Below are 23,827 nucleotides of genomic sequence, written 5' to 3' on the forward strand. Positions count from 1 at the left end.
TGCCTAAAAATGAAACCCTCCAGTGGTGCTCTGTCACCGCTGCATAGGCTTCCATCTTCACATGGGTGTGCAAGTCTCGCCTGGGGAACACAGCTCTGAAGGAACGGCACGGGTATGCTGTTCCTTCAGAGTGCATGCGCCGGTGACGTCACCAACTTCTGCTTGATAGAATATCTCCTAAGGCCCCATGCACACGGGATGTTATCAAAACGTCAGTAGAAAGCTGTAGCTGTAGAAGGAGTTTTTCAGCTTTTTTGCTGTAGTGTTTTTCAGCATTTTTTTAGCTTTTTTCAGCTGTAGCATTTGTTGGCTTTTTCGTAGCAAAACTATACTCCCACAAAAGCTTATGGCTCAAAAACATTGATTAACGCCAAATAGCCGTGTTTTTAGGTTTTTTTTGGTGTTTTTTTTAGCTTTTATCAGAGTTAGAGCGTTTTTACAGCTGAAAAACGCCTCCTAAAACCCACTAGTTCTGGGTTTTTTTTTACAGCCAGAAAACGCCCCTGTCAAAAACTGCTGATAACAGCCCATGTGTGCATGGACACCTAGGATAACATGCTGGGGAGTTTACTGGCTGCCGAAAAAAACATCTGGCACCAAAAACGGCAGCTATAAAAACGTCCAGTGTGCATGAGGCCTAGGGCCTAGGGCCTCAGCCGCATCAGTTGTCATTATAAGACAGTCAACCGTCGGCTATGGACGCCGGTACCGGGGTGATGACTCTAGCTGCAGGCATCACTCCGGTACATGCCCTTTCCCTACATATCGGCAATATCGGTAACCTCAGGGGCCAATTCCCATATATTGGGGAAAGTGCATATCAGCCCCCGATATATTGGTGTTGCCGATAATCGGTTGACCCCTACTTGGTTAATCCAGTTCTTGTGTTATACTATGTTTACAACAGATATTAAACTCTATATCTTCATGTACTATTTGTTGGTACTAATCGTTATCCTGTATACTCACATCTTTACACTGTTTGTAATTTTGTTGTCTTTCTTGCTGAATCCTAGCTATGCTGCACCTGGCACAAAAGTTTTTTTCCACTAATGTCCTTCCACCCCTTCTTTTATCACACACAATACTAATATCTGAAAAAGACAAGTAATCTGGACACATTTTTATATATTTAAATTTTATTTTCTTGATTAGATAACTTGGTCACTGATGTGATGAAATCACTGGTTCTTCTATTCCTTCTGTGGGATTTTTTCTCCTCCCCCCCCCCCCACTTTATGGACCAAGTGGCATTTACCCGCCTCAGCCCCGGATCAGGCGTATATCCACAGTGTACTCAGCGACGGGAGACTATGCGATTTTTCTCTGCGACTTTTTTTGTTGTTTTTAATATGTATCAGAGTTATAGATTTTTTGAAAACTTTTGAGGGAACTTATCGGTGTGTTAACTTTATCCATATATGATCTCTTTAGCCTAAACTAGCTCTTATTTACAGAGAATTTGTACTAAGCTCCTGAAGAGTGGATGATAACTCCACGAAACGCGTAGAGCCATTAAAATATGAAATATGAAGATTTATCAGGACGTGGATTACGCAACATGTATGAAAGAGCCTATGAGCCACTGGATGTATTCTTGCTATGTATTTGATATATATATATGCCGTTGTATGATATTTGTATCTGCTATTATATATCTATTTATTATGTATATATGCCTAGCAAGACATTTCCGTTACTACCTTTTGTATGTCCATACCTGAATTGTCTGTATCTGTACTGTGAATATGCGAGATTCTATTTATTCTATTTATTGATTATTGCTGCATGATCTATTCTTTTATCGTGCAGCAAGCAATAAACTAATATTTTGAAACTATTTTATCTTTATTTTTATTTGGATATGTGCAATAGCAACCTACCTCATTTAAAGTCCCATTATCCTTACGCCCCCCCTGTTGTATACAAAATTATTAGGGATGGAGGTGGTTGCTGTGATGCTTTAGATCATTTATTTCTTTTCTTATTACAAAATTTCAATAAAAACATTAAAAAAAAAAAAAAAAAGCAATGGAATTAAAAGTGTCAAATAACGCCAGTTAGCAGCGTTTTTTTTTTTTTTTGGCGTTAATTAATGTTAGAGCATTTTTACAGCTGAAAAATGCCACCTAAAACCCACTTGTTTTGGGTTTTTTTTCCAGCCAGAGAACGCTCCTGCCAAAAACTGCTGATAACAGCCTATGTGTGCATGGACACATAGGATAACATGCTGGGGAGTTTAGAAAAAAAACGTATAACACTGTAAAAACGTGCCGTGTGCATGAGGCCTAAATGGTGCATATTTAGGAGATATTTATTTTAACTATAGGTAAGCTTTATTATAAACTTACCTGTAGATAAAAAGAAAAAAAAAAACAAGAGTTTACTATCACTTTAGGTGCTCTTTGTGCAAGACTTTAGGATGAGTTGCAGAAATTGCCCCTGTACACATTGGGTTTTAAACCTCTGATTTACCAAACCTCTTCCAAGTGGTGATTTTTTTTATCCTTGGAGCATTCTTAGACGATCCTAGCATTCCTGAAATAAAAACTTAGGTTAGTATAGCAGAATACAGAGGTTCATTGCACCTACCTGTCATGTCTTGTTGATCATCCACAATTAACTTTAAACTCTTTCCTCGTCGTATCACACGTACCGTGTGCCACTCATTATCATTGAGGTTATAACCAGCATAAAGTGTCTCTGGGCCTTTGCCTGCAGAATATGCCAAACAGTCATTAAACAATCAAAAAACAATTCAGCAAGTGATCCTTTAAAAGAACACAGAGAGTTAAAATAATACAGACATGTTAATACATCTCATAATGATGGAATATAATGACCTGGTACTTAGGTAGTTATAAATGATCTTTTTTTTTTTTTGTTTAACATAAATAGGCTCAGAAACTGTAAGGGTCCATTCACACTTGTGCAACTTGTCATGCGACTATGTGCACATAAAGTCTCATGACAGGTTGCAGTCCGTGTATTTCAAGCCATTCAAACCTATGACACTTAAAGTCGCAATGATTTTAGGAAGGTTCCTGCACAACTTTCTTGCGTGCCATAGACTGAAATGCATACTTGCCAACTGTCCCTTTTTTTCATGGGACAGTCCCTGCAAATAGGAGCCTGTCCCAGGTAATTTATATTGTCCCTGAAAGCGCCTGTTTATCGGGCTGCCCATAAATGTTACGCAGAAGTAGTGCAGCTGAATGGGATACTTATTCCAACTCTGCTACTGTGGCCTTGAGTTTGAAATCCCTTTTTAATTTCCTGTAATTCTCTCTATATTGAGTAGACTCTATAATCATTAAATTAACAAGATTAATTATGCAGAGTGGGCGGAGCTTCAGGGAATTGGGTGTGGTAATTGATAGCTGTGCTGCAAAGTGACCCTGGAAATTTTTTTAAAATGTTGGCAACTATGGCAATGCAAATTCTCAGAAGCCACATCTTGATTTTATTTTAAGGTAATTTGTTTATTTAACCACTTTACGACCGCCCGCCGCAGTTATACTGTAGCCGTAGCTATACGTCGGTCGCGCGCAGGCCCCCCGCTCATCAGCGGGGAAGCCGATGCACAGGGAAGGTGGCTCCGATTGCTGCCTGACACCCACGATCGTTCCCTGCTGAGAGAGAAGAACGGTCAGCTGTTGTAAACACAGCTGACCGTTCTTCTCTCTGGAATGATCACAGAGCTCATGTGATCCTTCTATATAGGAACACAGGTCTCTATGATCATTTCACAAGCCACGCCCCCCCCACAGTTAGAATCACTCCCCTAGGCTCAGATTTAACCCCTTGATCCACCACAGTGTTAACCCCTTCTCTGCCAGTGTCATTATTACAGTAACAGGGCATATTTTTAGCACTGATTACTGTAGTAATGTCACTGGTCCCTCCAAAAGTGTCACTGATTACTGTAGTAATGTCACTGGTACCCCCAAAAGTGTAAAAAATGTCAGTTAGGGGTCCGATATGTCCGCCGCAATGTCACGTATGTGCATATTTTTAGCACTGATTACTGTAGTAATGTCACTGGTCCCCCCAAAAGTGTCACTGATTACTGTAGTAATGTCACTGATCCCCCCAAAAGTGTCAAAAATGTCAGTCAGGGGTCCGATATGTCCCCCGCAATGGCGCAGTCCCAAAAAAATCGCAGATCGCCGCCATTACTAGTAAAAAAAAAAAAGAAAAACAATAAAAATGACTTAAATCTTTCCCGTAGTTAGTAGACGCGATAACTTTTGCGCAAACCAATCAAAATACACTTATTGCGATTTTGTTTTTATCAAAAATATGTAACAGAAAACAAATTGGCCTAAAATGTTAAAAAGTTTAGATTTTTACATTTTTTTTTTTGGGGGGGGGGGATGTTATATAGCAGAATGTGAAAAATATATATATTTTTTTCAGAATTGTTGCTCTTTTTTGGTTTAAAGCTCAACACATAAAAATCGCTCTATTTGTGGGGAAAAAAGGACATCAATTTTATTTACGCACAGCGTCGCATGACCGTGCAATTGTCCGTTAAAGTAACGCAGTGCCGAATCGCAAAATATGGCCTGGTCATTAAGGGAGCAAATCCTTCCGGTCCAGAAGTGGTTAAAGGATTAAAATAGAAAGAACCAACAAAGCTGTGCTCACCTCCCGAAAAGATAAATGATAGGGGAACTCCCAACCTAATGTCCCGGTAAGCAAAAGACTTCTATGTAATTAGCACATCTGAGGTGGCGCAGAGTCCAGTATGTGAAAGCGCAAATATTTGTATTTTCACATGTTAGATCTGTCCTAGATCTGCTAATTATTTAGGACTGCATTCACACCTGAGTCTATCGAAAAATAAAGTACAGCTTCGTGTCCCTGTGGGAGCAAGGATACAGATGGAGCCCCAATCTAGCCCCTGTAGGAGGCACAGCTCCACCAATGACACTGATTAGCACACACAGGTCAGGCATACATCCACTATGCAACTGCAAACTGTCTCCTTGCTCCCACAGGGACACAAAGCTGTATTTTATATGACTAGGAGTCTTGCCTGAGCACTGGTCTCCACACACAGAGATATCACTATTATCCTACTGTCCAGCATCTCCCTGAAGAAGATTTGTATACGTTGAAACGCGTTGGGGCTTTGGACAAGAACCAATGGGACTGTACTCTGCTGTGCACTAGCACTGTCAGGCCCATGCTGTGATGTGCTACATTGGTTTGATTGCTTTTGTGGTTGTTTTAATCCACTCTGTGGGGATGTTTTAACTCATGTGAATACATTTATACCTTTTTATTTAACATTGTTCCTATTGATTACATGATTTTTGTCATCACTCAAAGTCCCACCTCTTCCCCGTCTGGCCTATTTAGCAATTTTTGTCTATCTATTAGGGACGGATGCCTCTTTTTCAATATTGATATGGCCAACAGTTAGATGGTTGCGAATATTGGAAGTGTAGCGGAGTAGCAGTATGATCCACTATATCTCCACTGGTAGTCAGGCACAGCTTACAATAATCCTGGTAGCGTATAATATTCCCAACCCTCCAATAACCAGACGACACATGGCTTGAAGGTCAAAACTAGACTGCCTTGTTTATTGAAAAACACAGGGATTTACACTCCCTCTTCGAGACATTCCACACACAAAGCTGAACATCCCATAATACCTTACTCTGCCAGACAGAAACAATAGGACAATAGGAGGCAGGTATTTAACAATAACAAACCCCCACCCATCTCCTGAGGGACACTGCTCAGACATATGATAGTCCCAAGTGAAAGAGTTCTCACTCTCTCCACATAAACCACACTCCAAACACTTGTTTCTTAAAGGTATATACATGCAATAAACATAATGCATATACGAAGGACAATATCCAGTGGCTGTGTTTGCCACAGGAAGTAAGAATGTTTTTCTACTCTACGTTCTTGGTCCTATTTTGTCCCTCAGAAAGTATCAGGCTGGGTTCATACTGGATTGAGGAGCGGCTCGCAGCAGGTGGTCCGGTGCACCATTTCAGGTCTGAATTCGGTCCGAAATTTAGGCTGAATTTGGACCTGAAACGGACCAGAAGACGGATACAAATTTCCTCCAAACCGCTCCACAGCTGTCCCATAGCTGTGTGAACCGACTCTATTGAGAGCCGGTCATAGTCTCCTGACATCCAATTTGCACCAGTGTGAACCCTTAAACATATTGGATCAGCATGGCAACCCAGGAGGATGTCAGCAATGGTACACTTCATATGGTTCCAGTGAAAGCTTCATTTAAAGTGGTTGTAAATGAAAAAAATGAAGACAACATATCCTTCTATAGTGTGTAATTGTCTCAATCCAAAGCACCTAATGTGATTTGTGTCTGCCTTTGTCTTTCCTCTACTATTTGAATGTCACTTATGATAGTTCATGCCAACCCCAGACAATTCTGAGAGACATCCCCCCAGCACCCAACAGGTGATTGACAGCCTCAGTTGTGCATGTTTCCTTATGAGAATGTAAGGAGAGGGGGTTGCCATTCTCTCCACTAAGGTCTCAGATTACACTCAGCTCCCTGCTCTATACTGTGCAGTGTGAGACATCAGATCCCCGCTGCCCCCTAAAGCTGAGAAATGTTGTGTACATTCTGGACTTTGAATGGATTTAGAGCAGAGAGGGTTACAGATAAACAGGTAGAAATTATGTAGGAGGATTTGCTTCATCTCTGTGTATCACCTGAGGCCAGTCACTTTACTGGGTATACGTTGGTGTTTACAACAATGTAAATAAACTGATGTAGTAAGCAAGTACTGTATATGTGTTGATGGCCCAGACAATCCTGGGAGATGGCCCTGCCCCCCTCCAGCACACAGCAGGTGATAGGCAGCCTCAGTTATGCATGCTTTCTCTATAAGACTCATACATGCCAACTGTCCCTTTTTTCCTGGGACAGTCCCTGCAAATAGGAGCCTGTCCCAGGTAATTTATATTGTCCCTGGAAGCGCCTGTTAATCGGGCTGCCCGTAAATGTTACGTAGAAGTAGTGCAGCTGAATGGGAAAATTATTCCAACTCTGCTACCGTGGCCTTGAGTTTGAAATCCCTTTTTAATTTCCTGTAATTCTCTCTATATTGGAGTAGACTCTATAATCATTAGATTAATGAGATTAATTATGCAGAGTGGGCGGAGCTTCAGGGAATTGGCTGTGGTAATTGATAGCTGTGCTGCAAAGTGACCCTGGAATTTTTTTTTAAATGTTGGCAACTATGAAGACTGTGTGTCAATTTCCTCCAATTAGGTCTCAGATTACTCTCAGCTCTCTGCTCTATGCTATGTAGGGGTTTACAACCACATTATTATACTGATGTCATAGGCAAATATGATGACCCAGACAATACTGGGATATGGCCAGAATGATGACCCAGACAATCCTGGGAGATGGCCCCACACCCCTCAAGCACACAGCAGGGGATTGACAGCTTCATCTGTGCATGTTTCTGTATAACACTATGTAGAGGGGGTGTGTCCATTTCCCTCCACTCAGGTCTCAGATTACACTCAGCTGTCTGCTCTATGCTGTGCGGATTGAGATGTCAGATCCCCATATTTACTAAAGTTGGAGAGTGCAAAATCAGGCTCCCTTCTGCATAGAAACCAATCAGTTTCTAACCTTAGCTTGTTCAATTAGACTTTGGCAATAAGCTGATTGATTTATATGCAGAATTCAGCTTGATTTTGCACTCTCCAGCTTTAATCAATAAACTTTGTAGCAACCAGCAAAAAATAGCTCTGTGCAACTTAATGCAAACTGCCTTAAAGGCAGGGGCGTAACTACCCGGGTTGCAATTGGAACTAGGCCCCATGCTCCAGGGGGCCTGTGCGGCTCCCCTGTACACCTGGATAGGAGGGACGGCGGGGGCAGCATGTAGAGAAATCACTGTCTTCCTTTTGGAGGAGATTGGTACCTCTGTATGCTGCCCCCGCCACTCCTCCTATCCAGTTCACTTGTGTTCTGCTGTCTCTAGGCCCCTGTGTGCTCCCCTGGTCCCCCCCCCCCCCCGCACTGTGCTCCCTCCCCTCTTCTGCCTGCTGCTGCAGGAGATGTGTCACAATAGAGAACCAGGAAGGGGTCAGTAAATATGTCATTTACCAGCTCCTTCCTTTTCTGAATGGACAGAGTCATAGTCAGTCACATTGTAAAAAAATAAAATAAAATGATAAAAAATAATACAAATAAAATACCAAATAGATAAAACTACTGACACCAGTGGGTGAACTTCCAGGATTGCAAAGGTCACACTTGCGACTGGGCCTTGGCAATCCACCACCGTGGGGAGGCCCCAAGATGGCAGAAAGGGGGCCCAGTGCAGAACTTAATAAAGGGCCCCGCAACAAGGGTAAAGGGCCCCAGGATCAGTGGGAAGAGCCCCAGGCTTGAGGGGAAGGGCCCCGGCTAGGGGTCCGGGGGGCCCTTCATGGTTTCTTGCACCGGGGCCCTGAAGGTTCTAGTTACACCTCTGCTGAAAGGGATTCATTATTCTATATCATAAAAAAACTCCAAAATTTGACCAATACTCTGGGTTATAATTTCCAGTTCCTTTTTGAATACACTACTTGTACAACATTTTTGTCCTTACAGCCTTCTGTTTCTGGGATATTCGCTAACGGCTTTTATAAAGGAAAAAAAAAAAAAAAAAGAACGTTTTTGCATTTTCCCATTTTTGGTTATGCAACAACTTCTTTTTAATAGAATCTATTGTAGAACAACTATCTTATTTTGTGTGTATTTCAACAGCTCGGAGCGCCGCAAAGACTGGGTAATGTACTATGCTAATTATGTTTTACATAATCTAAGTTGTAAGCATTAAAGCAAAAATGGATTTTAATTATTTTATATAAAGACAGCATAATTAGCCATTTTTGTTCTAAGTGATTAACATGAAAAGGGACTTCTTGATAGCCCGGAGAAATTCCTGCACTGTGCAGTCGTGCTTGACTCTCACAGTTTACATTCTGCAAGCTTTTTCTAAAACCCATTTTAAAGGGGTTTTCTACTTCACCTTGAGATAGACCCAGTCCTCCCTGGAGACTCTTAATGAGGGTGCCAATTCTTGCAGCATTCAGGCTTTTGTGTATTTGTTTGCTCTGAATGGCAACCCCCCCATTTTGACCTGTTTATGTCAGTCCTGAATGGTTTGTTGGTACTCAGGCTGAGCCAGGCACATCACGCACATTCTAATACTTTCAGAACTCCCCTTCTTTCACTAGCTAAAAGACTGATATTACAATGCCCCAAGTCACCTCCACATCCAAAGGCAAGCCAATGGTGCATGCTCAGCAGGGACCGTCCTCCATGTCACTCAATTACAGTCATAACAATAAAGGTCATACATCAGAGCTGGAATCAAACTATCATTGGGTTCACTACCATTTCCCAATGTGTTTTACTCTACAGATATATATATATATATATATATATATATATATATATATATATATATATATATATATATATATATATATATATCAATATATATCAATATATATATATATATCAATATATATATCAATATATATATATATATATATATATATATATATATATCTGTAGAGTACCATTTCCTGATGCCTGATGTGTTTTACTCTACAGATATATATATATATATATATATATATATATATATATATATATATATATATATATATATCAATATATATCAATATATATCAATATATATATATATATATATCAATATATATATCAATATATATATATATATATATATATTGATATATATATTGATATATATATATTGATATATATATTGATATATATATATTGATATATATATTGATATATATTGATATATATTGATATATATATATCTGTATATATATATATATATATATATATATATATATCTGTAGAGTAAAACACATCAGGCATCAGGAAATGGTACTCTACAGATATATATATATATATATATATATATATATATATATATATATATATATATATATATATATATCAATATATATATATATATATATATATATATATATATATATATATATATCTTTATATATATATATATATATATATATATATATTAGGCAAAGCAGATATATTGAGGGCCGATATGCACTTTTCCCGATATATCGGAATCGGCCCTGGAGGTTGCCGATATTTCAGGAAAGTGCTTGTACCGGAGTGATGCCTGCAGCTAGAGGCATCAACCTGGTACCGGCGTCCATAGCCGACGGTCAGCTGTCTTGTAATGACAACCGATGTGGCTGAGAATTGCATCAAAGTTGCAGCAAAGTTGCTCCAAAGTTGCACTCCAAAGTCAGCGCAACTTTGGAGTTGTACAAGTGTGAAATGGGCCTTACAGAGACTTCTGAGATTTTAAAAAATGCCTTTTTTTCTTTTTCTTTCTTTTGGAAATGAAGGAAGGGATTATATTAAGAATATGGCTCAAATCATGTTACAGTATATCCAGAAGCCTTGTATGCACTAGACATGTGCGATTTGTTTTGTTACGAATTAAAATTTGTACGAAATTTACGTGATTCAGAGATTCGGATGTATCTAAATCTCTGAATTACAGAAGTAACAAATTTTAATGAATCTGAAATCAATTAAAATTAAAACAAATTAATTTATATTCATTTAGGTGACAGGATGGGTTAGTTTGGGCCTTTTGTTCATTTTTGAATCATCTGAAATAAAGTAAGGATATAATGAGTGTAGCTTGAATATTCTAATAAGATTCTTTTTGTATTGGGATTGAGCTTAAGAGACCATTCGTTTAATTTGTATGCGCGACTCAATAAACAAATTCAGTTGGGAATGGGAAAATGAATTCAACTCAATAATATAACGAATGAATACAAGTTCATTCCGATTCATTTGCTTTATTAGGTATGAGAAGAGTGCGGTAGTCTTTGAATCCTGGAATATCAGCTGATTCTTTTTGCATTAACATGTTTCATTATTATAAAAAAAAAATGCACTACATATGACATAAACACACAATGCAACAAATGCTGTAAGGTGTGAAATAAGAGGATTCCTACTTATTGTGTTTGGGTTGGATGAAGGTGGGTCCATTAGAATCTCTGAATCATAACATAACGAATTAATCCAAAATTAATTTTGTTATATTCATTACATTTGGATACATGTGAGTCCAGTCAATATCGTCCAATCAGCTCATGCCATTTCTCTTTGTGGGTTGGGCCATCAGGGATGACTCAGAATGCATATGTAATCTCCCAAATTGAAGAATTAACACCTTAAAATGAATATAGCCAATCATCTGAAACAACGAAAGGATAACAGGATTTCGGGAAAATAGAAATTGATTTGAAAAAAATTAATATATACTTTCCTTAAAGTGGAGTTCCACCCAAAAGTGGAACTTCTGCTTTAGGTAGTTCTAACCCCCTGACATGCCACATTTGGTATGTCATTTTTTTCGGGGGGGGGGGGGGGGGGAGCGGGTACCTAGTTTTGACAGGCACCCGCTCCCACTTCCGCTCGGAGCGCCGTGGCGCCCTGAGCGGAAGTTCTCCTCTCCCCCTCCCTCCCTGCAATCTTCTGGGACATGTCAGAGGTCTCAGAAGATTGCCGGCCAATCACGACGCGTAACGCAACTCGCGCATGCGCGGTGCACACAGCAGTGATGCCGGCGCCGCAGAGAGGGAGAAGAGCGAGGCTTCGGGCGGCCGCATCGCTGGACCGTTGGACAGGTGAGTGTGTGAAGCTGGAACTCCGTTTTAAGTAAGGAAAACATTACGAAAACAAACCATTCTCAGGCCCCTTTCACAAGGGGGGGTTATCGGCATTCCACTTGCTCAGCAGCGGACCTGTCTTCTGATCCCCACTGAGCAGCCAGATGAGGGGTCCATGCCTGCTCCACCTATGCAGAGCAGACCTTGACACGGCCCGCTCTCCTCTATGGGCAATCAGATGTAAATGGTCTGGCTGTCCATTTACACCCGACTCCCTCCGATCCACCCAGACAGAGGGGAACAGATTCCCTTTTTCTTTTTTTTTTGCTGTGCAGATTGGATCTGATTGGAGGTAAGCAGGTGTTAACAGACACATAATTGTTTACCCCCACCACTCTATAGAGGACAATAGAGATTCCGATCGGGTCCGCCTGAAAAACGGACAGGCAGACCCAATTGGAATGAAAGGGGCCTAACATGACGATTTTGATAAAATGAAATGATTTACCTAATGAATGAAACCAAAACTATGTACACACTCTTCTTTCTGGTGGCTGGGGTTGTGTCTTCTTACCAGCCACCCTATGTGTGGGATTACTATTGTTCTGATTGCCCACTGCTGACCCGGATGGGCTGATTCTGCCCATTAATATTATTCACCTTGCTTACTAACTGCTTAGACTTCTGCCTGAAAAATGATTCCTCTGATGCCTGACACTTACCATGACCTACCATGACCTGCTGCCTCATTTCTCCCTGCCACCGTGCTCCCGCACCCTCTTGGTGGGGCAAACCTGGTGACATCATCTAGCAACAAAGTAGTCCGAGGCAGTGAGGGGACAAGGTCATCTAGAGCCCAGGGCAGACATGCCAAATTGTCCCCCCTCCCAAGATGTATGGGCATTATGTGTCAGTAAATATCCCCTCCCCACAAAAAATTGAGCACCAATCTGCATGTTTGGCTCAAATCCTCAAATTCCACATGTGCCCCCAGCACAATACCCCCCCCCCCCCGGAAAAAAAAACCCTCTCTAGCACAAATCTCCTACCCTTTCAATTTCCCCTCCAAGCACCAAACCTCTCCCCCCACTCCAAATCCCCCCTCCCAGCACAAATTCCCCTTCTCCAATCCCCCATCCTAACACTAATGCCCCCCCATCCAAATTTCCCCTCCTAGCACAAATGCTCCTCAACCATCCCTACTAGCACAAAGCCCTCTCCCAAAAAGAAAAATACCCTCCTAGAACAAATCAACACCACCCCACCATATTACCCTAACCCCCCCAAATCCTCCATCCTAGCACAAATCCTCTTCTTCCAACTCTCCCCTCAACACAAATCCCCCTCAAATCACCACTCCTAGCACACCTCCCTAAATGTCCCCCCTTAGAACAATTATTACCTCCTGCGCCCCCCCCCCCCCAATTTTATCCTTCCAACACAAATCCCCTCCCCCAATCTCCTTGTAGTGCTACCCAAACCTCACATGATACCACAGGGCAGCCATCCCTCCGTCCCACCCCTTGCCCTGGCTCTGGTTTGAGGGACCACTAGAGCTTGTCGGCCCATCATTCCTTGTGGGCTGTTCTGGTGAAGACCAAGTTATCACTTCGTCTATGCAGCCTTGGGGGAGCTTGCATCACCGGCCAGGGGGTCGTAGCACGGGTATATTGAAAAGTGGGAAAGTGGATTTACAAGACAAATAGTTTTGGGAATGTTGGAGTTTGCAGAGCAACGTAGACCTTTATTTTGGGTGATAGGAAACGTTCTAAATAATTACACAGCTGGATATTATTTTAGAGTAAAAAGGTGTTAACAATCAAAGGATGTTGGCAATGTTTAGATAGGTGCTGGATGTAAAAAGAGAGTAATGCTGACTGACAGCACAGGTTACACAGGAGAAATCAAAGAAAATGTGCATTGGGTGAAGCTTCATTTTTTCCTGGTTCAGACCTATTTATTTCTGAAGGCCTGGGGAAGAAGAGGAATGCCATAACTTGGGAGCTAAAATTAAAACCAAACTCCAGGCAAAAACAAAAAAAAGCTAAATCCACAGATGGAAGCCATATATGGGAGCAGGTTTCCTGCCAAGGAATTTGTATATCTGTTCATCTAGTCCTTAGATTAACACAGCCTTGGAAAATAACTCAAGGCTGTCTGGCAGGTGCAGAAGACCTGATTTTTCTTTACTGCAGTTATGTAATACCTTTAGGTCTTGTCCCTTCCCCCATATGACTGGATAGCAAAACAAGAAGAAGCAAATTGATTTCCTTGTCTCTTGTCTGCAGAAATACAAAGAGGAGTGCTAGACCAAAATGCAGATAAAAAAGTTCAAAATCATTTTAACCACTTAAGCTCCGGAAGATTTTACCCCCTTCCTGACCAGGGTTTTTTTTGCGATTTTTTACTGCGTGAGTTTAACGGACAATTGCGCGGTCGTGTGACGCTGTACCCAGTGTTGGGGGTAACTAGTTACAAAGTAACTAATTACAGTAACTAAATTACTTTTTTTGGTAACTAAGTAAAGTAACTAGTTACAATACTAATATTGGTAACTACACTACTTTACTAGGCTATAAGAAGTAACTACACTACTTTACTAGGCTATAGGAACGCGCTTTCCTGCGTTACCCAAGCCGTGCGATACAATCGTTATTTCGAAGAATAGAGAGGGATGAAGTTTATGACTTTTTGTTGCACTTTATGTTTTATTCTGTTTTTTCAGGTTTTGTTCTCATGTTTCCCAAAGCCTGTGTTTATACAATAAACTCTATGCAGAAAGAGTGTCATGTATCTTCTTCTACACGGTCAATTATGAAAGAGGAAAGTAAAGTAATAAGTAGTGAAGTTACTTTTCAAATGCAGTAACTAGTAAAGTAATCTCATTACAATTTACAGAAGTAACTAGTAACTAGTAACTAGTTAAATTTTTTGAGTAACTACCCCAACACTGGCTATACCTAAACGAACTTGACGTCCTTTTTTTCCCACAAGCAGAGCTTTCTTTTGGTGGTATTTGATCACCTGTGTGATTTTTACCTTTTGCGCTATAAACAAAAAAAAGCGTAAATTTTGCAAAAAATAACAATATTTTTCACATTTTTTTATATGAAATTCCCCCCCCAAAAAAATGTAAAAATCTAAATTTTTTAACATTTTTGGCCAATTTGTTTTCTGCTACATATGACTGGTAAAAAAAAATCGCAAAAAGCGTATTTTGATTGGTTTGCGCAAAAGTTATTGCGTTTACTAACTAAGGGAAAGATGTATGTAATTTTTGGTGGGTTTTTTTTAACAAGTAATGGCGGCGATCTGCAATTTTTTTTGCGGTACTGCGACATTGCGGCGGACAGATCGGACCCTTGACTGACATTTTTGACACTTTTGGGGTTACCAGTGACATTACTGCAGTAATCAGTGCTATACATATGCACTGTTACTGTAAAATGACACTGGCAGGGAAGGGGTTAACTTTATTGAGGAAGGAGGGGTTAAGTGTGTCCCTAGGGGCGTGCTTTTTACTGTGATTGGACATGGCTACTGGTGTAGGAACAGAGATCAACGGTCCTACATAGTAGAACCGTATGATCACCATTCCTACACAGGGGAGAATGACAGGCGGCTTGTTTACATTAGCCGATGTCCGCCGGTCACACGCACACACGTCCTAAGGAACGAGCCGTGGCGGGCGCGCGCATCCGCGGGCGCGCGCATCCGCGGGCGCGCGCTCGCCCGCTTTTGGCTCACAAGGAAGTGACAGGCTAGTGACGTATATATACGTCACTTTGCCTGGCCGGGGCTGACCGCCGCCGTATATAGTCGTGCGGCAGTCAGCAACCGGTTAATTGTTGATACAAAAAAGTCATATAAAAACATCTAATGTGTTTCGGGGGCTTTTATGTCTAAAATTTTACATCAATTTACATAATTTGACTTATTTTTCTTGCCACCAAAATGTGTTGGCTATTTTTATATTACTTTTTTTTTTTATCAACAATTAAAATGATCCTTGAATCTTTTATCTGGTTTTGTCTCAGAGCTCCTTTCTGTATTTCTATGCTTTGAGTAAAGGCCCGTACACACGAGAAGAAATTCGGCCGGGAAACTTCGTCCGACGACCGATCTGCCGATTTTCGGCTTGTTAGTATGGTGCTTTCGACAACCAACTCCGACTTTTCGGCCGAAAAAATCCTGGTGTGCAGGCTATATAATTTTTGTCGACCATCAAAACACGTCCGATTTTCGTCTCATTAGTACAGATTTCGATGGGGAAAAATCTTATGAGCAAGACGATGAAAGAACACATAGACATCAATCCAACACATGACATCACTTCTGAAGTAGAATTCTGTCGTACGGGAAAATTTGTGTGCAGTCTAGAGCACATTCCAACCAACAGACAGCACTCTGGACAAAAGACGGACGACCGGTCGGTGGAAATTCATTGCGTGTGTACGAGGCTTTACTGTCGGGTGCCCATCAAGGGAAGCCATGCTGTGTGAGACTCCAGACTCCGTTGGCGACTCCAGATGCAACGTCCACACGCCCCTTCTCCGAGCCGGCTGTTTGTCTAATGCTGATGAGTTACTTGCGGGACGCCGCAATCGAATCTCCAGCATACCGTTTCCTATGTGCTTGTTTGTGCTAAATTCATGTGAGTAGTTTTTTAAATAAACATCATTTTTATCTTGATGAGATTACACTATGGTCTTTTCTATTACTTTTCTTCCATATATCCATCTGACCACTATGGAGCTTCCTTAAGGAATTCATTTTCCACGGCGCTGCTCATGGTTCCTTGGATTTCCTGGGATTTGTTTTACCTGGTGAGGCTTTCTCATTTAGGCTCCGTTCACATGTAGGCGTTTTGGGGCGTTTTTGGGGCGTTTTTCTGCTCTAGGATCAGCTCTCAAAACGCCCAACAAGACAAATCCTATTCATTTCAATGGCCCCTGTTCACATCTGAGCGTTTTGAAGCTGTATACAAAACGCCCAACGCTCAAAAAAGTACATGAGCTTCTTTTTGGGCAGATTACAGGCGTTTTCCATTGATCTCTATTGAATCTAAAAACGCCTGCACAAAAATCGCGGTAAAAATCGCGGTAAAATCGCGGTAAAAAACGCCGCAAAAATCGCGGTAAAATCGCGGTAAAAAACGCGCGAAAAACGCTACGCTCAGGTGTGAATGTAGCCTAAGTTGAGTAGCCACGGCTTTTTGGTAAGCTGCTACCCTCATTAGTTCACTGTGGTGTCCCCACCTTACACATTCCCTGGGTGTCACAGAAGGAAGGACTGTTATCATAATTTTTTGGATTTGTTTCACTTTGGACTTTTCTTGGGAACTTATAAACACTTTCTATTCTATTATATGCAATTTTTGTCTATACTGTGATATTCATTTTTCACTGCATTTATGATCATTTTTTAAGTTTAGCGCTGCACTTTTTGTGAATATTGATGCTGTGTGAGAGCAACCTCGTCAGAGCTATTGAGCTTTTTTGAGGTTTTCCTTTATCTGACTATATTGCAAGTCTAAAGTCTCGTACACACGACCAGATTATCGAACGATCTGTCATCTGTTTTTTGTTGCATGCTAGTCTCATATGGAAAGTGAAGAGGTTACTTTCATACGAAAATTCTCGTATGACAGAATTCAACTTCAGAAGTGATGTCATGTGTTGAATTGTTTTGTGTGTGTTCTTTCATTTCTGAGCATGCCTAGTCTTGCTCTTACGATTTTTTTCAGACGAAAACTGTACTAATTAAATGAAAATCGGACGTTGTGTTGACGTACGATAAAAATTTTATAGCCTGCACATCCAGTTTTTGTCCTCTGAAAATTCGTAATCGGCTGTCGAAAGCACCATACTAACAATCTGAAAATCAGCAGATTGTTCATCGGACGTAATTTTCCTTCAGATTTTCGTATCATGTGTACGGGCCTTAACCACTTAAGCCCCGGAAGATTTTACCCCCTTCCTGACCAGGGCCTATTTTACGATTCGGCACTGCGTGACTTTAACGGACAATTGCGCGGTCGTGCACCTAAACGTATTTTATGTCGTTTTTTCCCACAAGCAGAGCTTTCTTTTGTGTGATTTTTTTGATACATTTTTTATATGAAATTCCTCCCCAAAAAAAATGTAAAAATCAAAATGTTTTAACATTTTAGGCCAATTTGTTTTATGCTACATATGCTTGGTAAAAAAAATGGCAAAAAGCGTATTTTGATTGGTTTGCGCAAAAGTTATTGCGTTTACTAACTAAGGGAAAGATTTTTGTAATTTTTGTTGTTTTTTTTTTTTAACGAGTAATGGCGGCGATCTGCGATTTTTTTTGCGGGACTGCGACATTGCGGCGGACAGATCGGACCCTTGACTGACATTTTTGCCACTTTTGGGGTTACCAGTGACATTACTACAGTAATCAGTGCTATACATATGCACTGTTACTGTAAAAAATGACACTGGCAGTGAAGGGGTTAACTTTTTTTGAGAGGGGAGGGGTTAAGTGTGTCCCTAGGGGCGTGTGTCTAACTGTGATTGGATGTGGCTACTGGTGTAAGAACAGAGATCAACGGTCCTACATAGCAGAACCGTATGATCTCCATTCTTACATAGGGGACAATGACAGGTGGCTTTGTTTACATTAGCCGCCTGCCTTTTTCCCGGGTGTAATGGACGATCGCGAGTACCCGGCGGACATCGGGTCCGCCAGGCACACGCGCGGGGGGTCCGTGATCGAGCGGGAGCTAGCGACGTACCCCTACGTCGCTTTGCCGATGAGGGGCTGACCGCCGCCGTAAATAGTCATTAGGCAGTCGGCAAGTGGTTAAAGGCTCATATACACTATAAGAAAATCGGGAGAACATTTTCGATTAAAGAATTTTTGTACGATTTTCATAAGTGTGTACAGAACTTTCTACAGACGATTCAGAATTTTTGTACAAAACCTCTCGAAGGGACCAACTCCAAAGTTTTTCTCGTACGGGAAAAAACAAACGATTTTCGTTTAATGTGTACCGTTTTCGTACGGTTTTTGTACAAGAAAAATCAGAAGAAGAAAGACTGTGCATGATCAGAAACAATAAGCAACAAAAAAAGCCTTTGTCGTATGAGAATTTTCGTACGAATTTTCTTAAAAAGTTCATCGGTTCTGATTTGCTGCGAAACAGAGGAAAATCGGACAATCATTCGCCCGATTTTCTTATAGTGTGTACCCCACTTTAACATTAGCAGCATCTCTATGGGTATCTTGTTCTGGCTCCTCATCTCATAGAAATATAAAAGGGGCAGAAAAAAGATCAAGTGGTCCATCAAGCACAATTTTTTTTATTTATTTATTTATTTATTTTTATTTTTTTGCTTTTTCATCTGAATATAGGTGTATTGCCCAAAAAAAAAGAAAAAAAAAAGAAAAGTTTTGCAGGTGTAACTATTACTTCCTGATATGAAAACCTTGTCACTAATACAGTGCAAATTTATGTAAATAAATGCAAGACATATATAAGAAATGCATGTATAATTGACACCTCCAGGTGTTCTACGGTTCTCTAGATCCAGTCTATTGCATCCCAAGCCACATGCATCAAATAGGCCCCAAATATAATAACTCCAGACCACATTGCATTAATCAGCCTCCATGGAAGAATGGTCTTCAAATGACAACCATGTCACTCCCATGCCCATTAAAACACGGTTATCAGTTGAAGACCATTCTTCCATGGAAGCTGATTAATGCAATGTGGTCTGGAGGTATTATATTCAAGGCCATTTGATACATGTGGCTGGGATGCAATTGACTGGATCTAGGGAACCGTAGGACACCTGGAGGTGTCCGTTATACAGTGGGAAAAATAATTATTTATTCCCCTGCAGATTTTGTACGCTTGCCCACTCACAAAGAAATGAAGGGTCTATCATTTTTATTATAGGTGCATTTTTAATGATAAAGACAGAAAATCAACTAAAAATGCAGAAAAAACATGATACAAATGTTATAAATTGAGTTGCAGTTCAATGAGTAAAATAAGTATTCGATCCCCAAGCAAAACATGACTTGGTGGAGAAACCCTTGTTGGCAAACACAGAGGTAAGATCTTTCTTGTAGTTGGTGACCAGGTTTGCACACATCTCAGGAGGGATTTTGGTCCACTCTTCTTTACAGATCTTCTCTAAATCCTTAAGGTTTCTTGGCTGTCTCTTGGCAATTTAAAGTTTCAGCTCCCTCCATAAATTTTCTATAGGATTAAGGTCTGAAAGTGGCTAGGCCACTCCATGACCTTAATTTGCTTCTTCTTGAGGCACTCCTTTGTTGCCTTGTCGATATATGTTTTGGGTCATTGTCATGTTGGAAGACCCATCCACAGCCCATCTTCAGTGTTCTGGCTGAGGGAAGAAGGTTCTCATCTAGGATTTTACAATAAATGGCCCCATCCATTGGTCAATCAATGCGGTAAAGTCGGCCAGAGAAACAGTCCCAAAGCATTATGTTTCCACCTTCGTGTTTGACACTAGGGATGGTGTTCTTAGGATCATAGTCAGCATTTTTCTTTCTCCAAACACAGCGAGTCGAGTTAATGCCAAAGAGTTCAATTTTGGTCTTATCTGACTAAGGCACTTTCTCGCAATTCTTCTCTGAATCATTTAAATGTTCATTGGCATGAATGTACATGTGCCTTCTTGAGGAGAGGGACCCGCCGTGTTTGGAGGAAGAAAAATGCTGACTATTACCCTAAGAACACAGCATGGAGGTGGTAACATAATACATTGGGGCTGTTTCTCTGCTAAAGGTTCAAGCTGACTTTGCCGCATTGAGGGGCCAAGGGACTGGGCCATATATTGTGGGGCCAAGAAGGCCCCACAATACATATAAGCACTCCCTAGGAGCACACGTAACTCTCTGATCGCCTCCAAAGAAAAGGAAGAAAAATGCTGACTATGACCCTAAGAACACCATCCCTACAGTCTAGCACGGAGGTGGAGACATAATGCTTTGGGGCTGTTTCTCTGCTAAAGGTACAAGCTGACTTTGCCGCACTGAGGGGCCAAGGGACTGGGCCATATATTGTGGGGCCAAGAAAGCCCCACAATACATATAAGCACTCCCTAGGAGCACACGTAACTCTCTGATCGCCTGCAAAGAAAAGGAAGAAAAATGCTGACTATAACCCTAAGAAGACCATCCCTACAGTCTAGCATGGAGGTGGAGACATAATGATTTGGAGCTATTTCTCTGCTAAAGGTACAGGCCGACTTTGCTGCATTGAGGGGCCAAGGACAGGGCCATGTATTGTGGGGCCAAGAAGGCCCCACAATACATATAAGCACTCTCTAGGAGCACACGTAACTCTCTGATCTCCTCCAAAGAAATGGAAGAAAAATGCTGACTATGACCCTAAGAACACCATCCCTACAGTCAAGCACGGAGGTGGAAACATGATGCTTTGGGGCTGTTTCTCTGCTAAAGGTACAGGCCGGCTTTGTCGCATTGAGGGGCCAAGGGATGGGGCCACGTATTGTGGGGCCAAGAAGGCCCCACAATACATATATATTGAGGGGCCAAGAAGGTTCTTGGATGAGAACCTTCTTCCCTCAGCCAGAACACTGAAGATGGGTCTTCAGCATGACAATGGCCCAAAATATACCACCAAGGCAACAAAGGAGTGGCTCAAGAAGAAGAAAATTAAGGTCATGGAGTGGCCTAGCCAGTTTCAGACCTTAATCCTATAGAAAATATATGGAGGGAGCTAAAACTTTAAATTGCCAAGAGACAGCCAAGAAACCTTAGGGATTTAGAGAAGATCTGTAAAGAAGAGTGGACCAAAATCCTTCAGGAGATGTGTGCAAACCTGGTAACCAACTACAACGTCTTAGCTCTGCGCTTGCCAACAAGGGTTTCTCCACCAAGTCATGTTTTGCTTGGGGATCAAATACTTATTATACTCACTGAACTGCAACTCAATTTATAACATTTGTATCGTGTGATTTTTCTGGATTTTTGGTTGATATTCTGTCTCTATCATATAAAATACACCTATGATACAAATGTTAGACCCTTCATTTCTCTGTAAGTGGGCAAACTTGCAAAATCTGCAGGGGATCAAATAATTATTTCCCTCACTGTACATGCTGATTTGATCCCTGTAATTGGAAATCCATTCTTTCCGCTGTGATTGGACATCCGGTGGGCCCGATGTTCGCCAGCCCCCCACCCCCCCCCCCATCCCCCAGATCATTCTCAGAAGAGGCAGAACGATGGTCTGCCTATGTAAAAAACCACTGTTCTGTGAGAGGGGAAGATGGAGATCTTACATTTCTGCTAAGCAGGAACGTCTATCTCTGTCTTCCTCCAGTGAAAGCACCACCCCACACAGTTAGAAAACACTCCCTAGGGGCACACTTAACCCTTTGATCATCGCCCCATGATCTTAACCCCTTCCCTGCCAGTGTCATTAGTACAGTGACAGTGTATTTTTTAGCACTGATCACTGTAATGGTGTCACTGGTCCCCAAAAAAAGTGTCACTCTGTGTCAGATTTGTCTTCCGCAATGTCGCAGTTCCACTAAAAATCACTGATCGCCGCCCTTATTAGTAAGAGCAATAAAAAAAAAAAAAAAAAATCCATGATTATAGCCCATAGTTTGGAGACGCGATAACTTTTGCGCAAACCAATCAATATACTCTTATTGTGATTTTTTTTTTTTAACTAAAAGTATGTAGCAGAATACACATTGTCCTAAATTTATAAATACATTTGATTTTTTACATTTTTATTGGGTATGTTTTATAGCATTATATTATATATATATATATATATATATATATATATTTATTTTATATACAGTATATATATATATATATATATATATATATATATATATATATATAAAAATATATATATATTTTTTTTTTTGTATGTTTTTTCTTTGTTTATAGCCCAAAAAATAAAAAAAAACGCAGAGGGGATCAAATACCACCAAAAGAAAGCTTTATTTGTGGGAAAAAAGAAAATACATTTTATTTGGGTACAGCGTCGCACGGCCGCGCAATTGTCAGTTAAAGTAACGCAGTGCCGTATTGCAAAAAATGACCTGGTCATGAAGGGGGGGTAAATCTTTCAGGGCTGAAGAGGTTACGTTCCCGAAGTCTCTCCTGATATGTTTTATCCCTCAGACCTTTCACCATTTTTGTTGCCCATCTCAGGACTTTTTCTATCTCATCAATATCTTTTTGTCTTTCTGGCACTCTGCCTTCTCCTCCTATCAATATGCCCCTTTGATGGACATTGCAACACAATCAATTGGCACCTGCTTCTCCCTCTCCCAGTTTGAGCTCCACTGTACACTGGGTGTGCTTGCACTGCTTGCATTTTCAGACAGAAAACCATTAATTTGTGTCTTTCATATCTGATTGGAGTTTGAACATTCTCCACATTTGTTGAGGTGTGGATAGAGTATACTCTATATGTTTCTATTATTTTTTCAGAAGTGTTCTAGTTTTTTTTTCTAAAATTAAATTGCTGGCCACATAAAGCGGTATTAAACCCATAACCAAAAATGTAACATATTGCAGCTTACTGATCAACAACTGTGGTGGCTGCATTTTTTTTTTTTTTTTTTAGGCTTTTTTCCCCTCTGTACTCACCTGGAAATCTAGCCAGTAACACACAACCTGTACTAGAGCGCCCCCCTACTGGAGGAATGAGAAAAAGAGGCCAAAGTGGACAGCAGCATTGTCCGTCTGGGGGGGAGGGGTGTTAAACGTATTAGCAGATTTAGAACCATTTAGAAAAGATTGAAGCCGAATTGCAGCTCACACTTTATAACCAATTACAGCAAACAGTTTTTTTTTTCCTTTTGAAATAAAGGTTTTGTATGAGTAAATAAAATAATTTAAATAACTACAGTCAGTGTTAAATGGTTTATCCCATCCATGTTATCCAAGTTAACGAAAAAAAAATAAATAAATACAAAATACAAAAATGTGTATAAATAAAAAAAATAAATAGAAAAAGAAAAACAAAAGAAAAAAACATGTATAAATAAAGAAAATATTAAAATCAAACAAAAAAGCAAAAAAAAATACAAAAACATGTATAAATAAAATAATGATAAAA

General features: G+C 40.6%; 1 protein-coding gene across 29 annotated transcripts in view; it reads right to left on the reverse strand.

The window, feature by feature from the left end:
* Positions 1-23,827, reverse strand: part of NRXN1 (neurexin 1) — a 2,145,734-nt gene that overhangs the window by 1,009,537 nt on the left and 1,112,370 nt on the right. For all 29 annotated transcript variants that reach the window (XM_082249472.1, XM_082249474.1, XM_082249501.1 and 26 more), the window contains one exon: positions 2,593-2,715. In XM_082249472.1, coding sequence (XP_082105598.1) covers positions 2,593-2,715 — 123 coding nt within the window. The remainder of the gene's footprint in view (positions 1-2,592; positions 2,716-23,827) is intronic.

This window comes from Pelophylax lessonae, assembly GCF_965119305.1.
Source record: "Pelophylax lessonae genome assembly, chromosome: 3".
Lineage (NCBI taxonomy): Eukaryota > Metazoa > Chordata > Amphibia > Anura > Ranidae > Pelophylax > Pelophylax lessonae.